General features: G+C 41.7%; 1 protein-coding gene across 1 annotated transcript in view; it reads right to left on the bottom strand.

Moving 5' to 3' along the window:
• Positions 1-6,791, bottom strand: part of LOC106811175 (tetratricopeptide repeat protein 23-like) — a 15,367-nt gene extending 8,576 nt beyond the window's left edge. Inside the window, exons 1-2 of the mRNA XM_014814719.1 lie at positions 6,771-6,791; positions 6,480-6,591 (exon numbers count right to left, since the gene is read on the bottom strand). Of these exons, the coding sequence (XP_014670205.1) occupies positions 6,480-6,553 (74 nt within the window). The 5' untranslated portion in view covers positions 6,554-6,591; positions 6,771-6,791. The remainder of the gene's footprint in view (positions 1-6,479; positions 6,592-6,770) is intronic.
• Between the last annotated feature and the right edge of the window lie 247 nt (positions 6,792-7,038).

Here is a 7,038-nt window from a genome sequence, read left to right as displayed (position 1 = left end):
TATATAATATAGGTACCGTAATAATTAATTAATTAATTTTACTTACTACTTAGTTACTACCAACCAACTACTACGCGTGAGACGGACTAGATATATATATATATATATATATATATATATATATATAGGCCCTATATATATATACGCGCGTGCTTACTTGTATGTCTGTGTAGATATTTTTTGTGTATTTTTACACATTCTCGGCCGGCGTTGAACATGGGTACTGTATTTGTAAATTTTTTTATTGGATTTAAAATCAATTTCTACATAGAGTGCCCCCTGCATTTTAAATAGTGTTAAACATAATTTCTCAGCTAATAATGGAGAAGCTCTCTATCTACAGCTCGTTTCATTACCCTCTCAGCAGCGTATCAGACGCATATATCAAACGTTATTATTCCCGCACACTATTTTGACACCATGGCGTCGACACGTCTCACACATCTTACAAATTCCAAGAAATCTCGCAACTCGTATTAGTATCGAAGTCGCGGCAATGCGAGCGGACAAACAAATGGTTGAATATTAACACCGCATGCAGGCCCGTAGCCAGGGAGGGTTCGGGGGGTTCGAACGAACCCCCCCCCCCCGAGCCCCCCCAAGCAAATTTTTTTTTTTTTAAATTTTGCAAGAATTTTACCTCAGGTCGCTCTATTTTAGTGTAATAATTGCAAAATCTCCATCGTGCAGGAGGGTGAACAGTGAACACCCCCCGCTCGGTCGCTTGGCTCCCTCGCCTGGTCGCTTCGCGCCCGAGAAGGGGCGTGTACAGGGGGGGTCCAGGGAGTCCGAACCCCCCCTTGCTCGCACAGAAAACGCATCTGAGGGGGTCTAATTTTAAAAATTTTCTGGGGGAGGGCCCCAGACCCCCCTTCGCGTGCTCACAACATTGGGTTACGGTTAGACCCCCCCCCCTGGTACAAAACTTGTACACGCCCCTGCCGAGCAAATTGCCAACATTGAAAAACGAACCACCCCCCAATATAAAGCTGGCTACGGGCCTGGCATGAATCGTGATGTTTCATTCACCGTATATCAGGAGTAGATAATAGGGATCCCTAGGGATAATAGGGATCCCTATTATCTACTCCTGCCGTATATATACAGCCGCAGTCGTTTAGCCTGTTGTACATTCATCACATCTCCGGCTCGACATTAATTGTTCACCATCTGACAGTGGCCTCGCGTTGCCACGGGAACCGTCAACGTCTATACGATGCTTTGAGAAACAAAGCGTCTTTTCTAAGTTTGATTTTCACACGCTCTTTTAAAAAACGCGGGCTTTACTTGGGCTAAACTTGGCCAGGTAGACGCATAACTCGGATTATTTTCTCCAATGTAAACGCGGCTTGTATGAACGGAGCTGTTGGCATTTGCCATGCTACTTTTATTTGTCACCGCAAGCTGTTGTATATATTATTGATACACGACCTTTCTAATGTATTATGAATATTGAGCACAATGTCTTTCCACTGATGAAATATCCTTTACGTATGCATGCATTGAGAGTGATGTTATAGCTTAGTTAGATTAAGCAGGCTGTGCGCCTATATGCTCGTATTAACGCCGATGGCTGATGCTATATAAACCAAAGCAATAGTTTTCCATTCCATATCACGTACCAAATCGTTGTGCTCATGCAACGTATACACCACATGTTGGGTTGAATATCAAACCCAATGATATGAAAAATCTCCATTTGGTTATAAATACCACCATCCTAGAGCGAATAACGCTGTATCGGGCTTTACGTTGTCATAAGACAACTTAATCTTTATTCATCCGCACCTTCTAATTTACACTATTTGATATTTAATTCATGATGAATTAATTAAAATGTGATTTTAACGCATTTTTTATAAGTAATTGTTATTATTGCATGCCGTTTTTGCGCTTGTTTATTTTTCCAGTACACACATAAATTTTAATTTTAATGTAGGATAATTAAATACGAATAAAAATACATACATCGTAAAACTACTGAAACGCCCATCGAGTATTTCGGAACCGAATTAACCTGCAATAGATATAGTAGCCCTTAAAAAATATAACATGTGAATCATGCTTATATATTTCCAGGTAAAGCTTCCCCTAGTTTATACCTTATTTACAATGTGATCTTGGCGTGTTTAGCTGCGCCCCCTACATTTGTGGGGCTAACCACAATGAAAAATGTTGTCTAGCTATAACATTTAAACGTGATAGTACCTGATTGTACAACCTGCATGTCCCCGGAGTAGAACAGTTACTATAGATGCAAGTCCCGGGGGCAAAATTTTTTTTCCCACTTGAGTTCCGGACCACAGCCAATCAGCGCACTCCATTCACTCGACTTCCTCGAAGCAACAATGTAAAATGAATAACTCCTAACCCTAAACCTAACCCTAACCCTAACACGTAACCGAACCCTAACACTAACTATAATCCAACCCTATATATAAGATCCATTTATTACAAAACACTATCTATGGTGGGTCCGGAACTCAAGTGGGAAAAAAAATTTCGCGTCCCGGGGGAGGGGGCACGCCCATTGTTAAAAGTACTGGGGACGTGCCGCTGGACAGGGTATATATTCCGAACATCATTATTGGCATGCAGGGTTATCTAGATACACACCCATCAAGCTGAGATTGGACCAATATTGGCAAAACACTATTGGGCCAATATCACCAAGCCGATATTGGACCAATATCTGCCTATATTGACAGGACAGAACATAACCAAAATGTGCAATATTGCAACAGGGTATAGTTTTTAGTGCAGTATATTGGTACAGGGTGTATTTTAGGGCGCAAAGCGGTTTGCGACAGGGTCAGGTTTTCAAGGTCCCGGAGGCACCCCCCTACCCAGTTCCGAGGCGAGTGCCCCCCGGGATTCAACTGTTCGCACGGTGCGCCGCTTACACCGACCACCGTATAGGCCTACACAGTTATCTTTACAACCACAGCGAGAAGCAAATCAAGTATTGGTTATAATTAATATATTACATCGAATCGTCAAACGTATTTCTCATTATAACGATTACAACAAACCGTTGTTCTGCTGATATATCCCCGCACTCAGTGTTTCCACCTCTCATCGTAGTACGTAATGGCGCTGATACATAACATCCAGGGTTAGCCGAGTTTTATGTGTAATACAAACTTAATGATAAACGGCTACATATACACCGCAATGACTCTTCCTAATGAAGCTGTCGAACACGTGACCTTAGATAACATAACAGTAAGAATGATCTTATTTGACATTTAGGAAACTTTAGTTGAGTAAAAGACTACAAATAGATCACAATCGATAGACATAAACAAAACATTCGTAGTCAACTTTGAATTTTGAGTGGAAGTGGGGTACCACAGCATGCGACGGGAGTGAACGGGAGTTCGGTTGCTGCGGTTATGAGTTAACAGACGTACTGCCATATTGCATAATGGTTAACGTACACTATACAACAATTCTCCATTCTTCCCATAACACCGGCTGCGTCACAACGAGATGAAAGTGAAATGAATAAAGCCTATAGAGGAAGGTTTATTTATATTTTCGTAAACGAATTTCAGATTTTATAACAACTTTACCATAGAAAACTATTTTGAGCGCACCGGTTACCGCCTTTCGTTCCCGGTCTTACACGCTGGCCACGTATTTGCGGTGTGAAGTAGAAACGAGGCACGCTATCAAAGTAGATGTGTTTTTCTTAGATTGATTTCGATGATGATCTGAACGACGTCACCTATGACGTCTTTCATCAGGTTCATGTCCGTGGCGCAGGTCACGTGCGGATACACCATCATCTTATCTGGCTTTCGCTTGATGAATTCTGTCCGTAGAAACTTGATGACGGTGTCTGGGCCCGTGTCGCCTGCGGAAATGTTCAAGCAAGCAAAGCGATGCGTTAAAACTGCCCGAGTATAATATTATATGTTATATTTACATTATACGCGTAGCGTGATACTAATACTGCGGACATAAACATCGTTTCTGGCATTATTGGATGGTCCCATTTTGCATGTAGTCAACATATTGTCAATATTTACGTTAAATTTGTATCATAGCAATTATTTAAAATGTCAAATTTTATTAATTCTATAATGTCTATCGCTTTATTAATTAATGATGTCATGTTGTGCCGCACTGGTTTTTAATACGCGAACAATAGCGAAAAACATTTCACCGATGTTGTCACATTTTTGTTTGTATATGTTTCCACGTTATCCGACTGCCCCGCTTCACGCTGCAATAATATTTGCACGTCTCTGTAATTAGTTAGACAAGATCTGAGCTTCAACTTTACCCTTATATGCAGGGAAGCAGCTTTTGATGTTTTTCGTCTTGATCTTTTCTAAAAACACGTCTTTCTTATTGAGAAATAGGATGAAATCTCTCTCCCGCAAGAATTCGTTATGTGTCAATTCTTCAAACAGATCCAAGCTGTCTGTCAGTGCATTCTAGACAGAAAAAGTGTAAAAATTAATTATAATTCTAAAAACGTAATACGATCCCTTTAACAATGAAATGTTTGACCTGAAAATAATGAACGAGTTATAATTACGTAGAGACAAACTCACTTACGAAAGAACATTTAAATTTATTAATAAAAGCTCTAAAACTAGGCAGTTGTTCACATGACGTTAATTAGTTGACAGGCACGTGCAAAACAGTAATCTAACCATTGTAGGATCCTCGTCCAGCGTTTCACAGTAGCTGCTTAGAGATACGAAGAATATCACAGCCGTAACCCCATCAAAGAAATTTATCCACTTCTTTCGCTGACTCTTTTGTCCCGCCACGTCAATTACTCTGTAATAAAGTGTGCGAGCCGTACGTATCCTACCCCACAAGCTCCTACTGTGTTTCCATAACGTATATAGCGGTTTGTGTATGTGACACCTCAGATCAAACGAACACCGCTAAGCTACGGTTAACTTACGGTTACTTTACGGTTAACCGTTATAAGCTTACGTTAAGCTTACTATATATATATAATATATCTGCTGTAGAAAAACATATATATCGTACATCTTGAGATTATATAATATAACGTGTAATGTTACGCTCAGGCGCCATATGAATTTCTATGGATCTCTTTGAAGTATATTACATTTGCATACGGTGTAAGTTTGTAGTTACGCTAACAGCACGTACGCGGACGTCAGCCAAGCCAACTATCGATTCTCGTGCGGCTTGCTGAGAGAGAGATGTAGTGTTTGTCTGTGCGGTGGATCTACACCGTATAGCGACGTCTCTAGCATGCAAGACTATAATAGCATCCCCGATGATCACTAATCCGACACTAATCTAATCGAACACTAATCCGTTGTTTGCAACTAACCTGTAATCTAATCCATTCACGCCGAAAACGTACTCTTTGATTCCCTGCGTGGGTCTCCGGATGTATAAAATGTCCTGCAGTGTAGGCACGTAAGTTGGCGCCGATATTCGCTCAACATTCTCCAGAAAACTGTAACATGCAACAATTGTACCCGCAGTGTTTTAAAATAAGTTAACGTACCCCTGCACGCGTGCATGCGTGCGAGCATGCGTACGTGCGACCGTGCATGCGTGCGCGCGTGCGTGCATGCGTACGTGCGTACGTGCGAGCTTGCATGCGTGCGTGCGTGCGTGCATGCGTGCGTGCGAGCGTGCATGCGTGCGTGCGTGCGTGCATGCGTACGTGGTTGGCGATGTCACGTGCCGATGGAAACGGCTGTGATTGGCCATTTGTAAAGTGTCGCCGGCGACAGTCGCTGGGAAATAGAAACGTTTCTAAATATTTTTGTCGTCGAGGGTGTCGCCGGTCGTCGTCGCTGCAGTGTGCGATGGCTCATAGGAAACAATAGTTTCTAACTTTCTGAAAAGTCGTTTGTCGTTACGGTCGGTCGCTGTCGCTGCAGTGTGGCTTGGCCTTAAAGCGCATGATGATATTTTTGGCAACACGCTTTTACCACGCACACACGAATCGACAGCTTTGTACAAGTATGGCTCATAGGGTCTATGTCCCCCCGGGTACTGCCGGAACGTACCCTGGGTACGGTCCGGTATACCGGAACGTAGACCAATAAATTGTGCCCTAAAAAATTTTATATTCTGATGTTATTTTAGGTTATTTTAGGTTATATTCTGATGTTATATTATCTGATGTTTATTTATTTATTTTACCTAAAATAACATCAAAATATAACAATTTTTAGGGCACAATTTATTGGTCTAACCGGAACGTACCCTGGTAACTATTTGATATGGTTAGGGTTAGGCCGGGTTAGGGAGTAGGCGTAAGCGACTCCCTAGACTTGTTAGGGGAGTAGGCGAGTTACTGTCCAGCATATTAGATAGTACCAGAGTACGTTCTGGCAGTACCCTGGGGGACATAGACCCTCTCAGCACAAGTATGGTCCCCTGGAATTTACATGTACTCGCAGCACTGTATGCCAGACTGAAAGTGCATGAGAGCGCCTAAATGTATTTTCATTCACATTACAGACTGTAAGCTTCCAGTTCCAGATGATGCTGACTCAGTGCGTGTATCACTATTGGCTTCTTTTTCTCCACTTTCCATTGTGCTCTGAATAGGATCAGCACCGGGGATGCTCAGTCCTGAAACCCCCATATGATAAGTGATTAGTGATCCTAGTAGATACAAACTGTATTTAACCGAATAGAAAAGTACCAACTGGCAACTCTATGTGTTGGATTACATATATATTAAAATGACTAATGAGTAATGTAAATGATATTGTCGACCAAAGCTACCAGTCCCAACTTGACCAACTTACATGAAACGGTCATACATCGAAAGATCTACGTTTGACAGATACAGTTTATGCACATTATGTGTGACGAAATGATACACATATCTCTATGTATCAGACAATGTTGTACATTTGACATCATATTATGTATGTATTTTAGTCACAAAACGAGTGTGTGCCATTTTCGCGGTAGTTTGCCGGTGTGGTGTTTTGAACATAAACCACGTCCAAAACGGGTTACACGATTCACCCAAATCCACCCCCAAATCCACCAAATCCACCAAATCCACCA

Source organism: Priapulus caudatus, unplaced genomic scaffold (assembly GCF_000485595.1).
Source record: "Priapulus caudatus unplaced genomic scaffold, Priapulus_caudatus-5.0.1 Scaffold511, whole genome shotgun sequence".
NCBI classification, from domain to species: Eukaryota; Metazoa; Priapulida; class Priapulimorpha; order Priapulimorphida; family Priapulidae; genus Priapulus; species Priapulus caudatus.
Note: the sequence above shows the minus strand (reverse complement) of the source record. Positions and strands in the feature narration are given on the sequence as shown.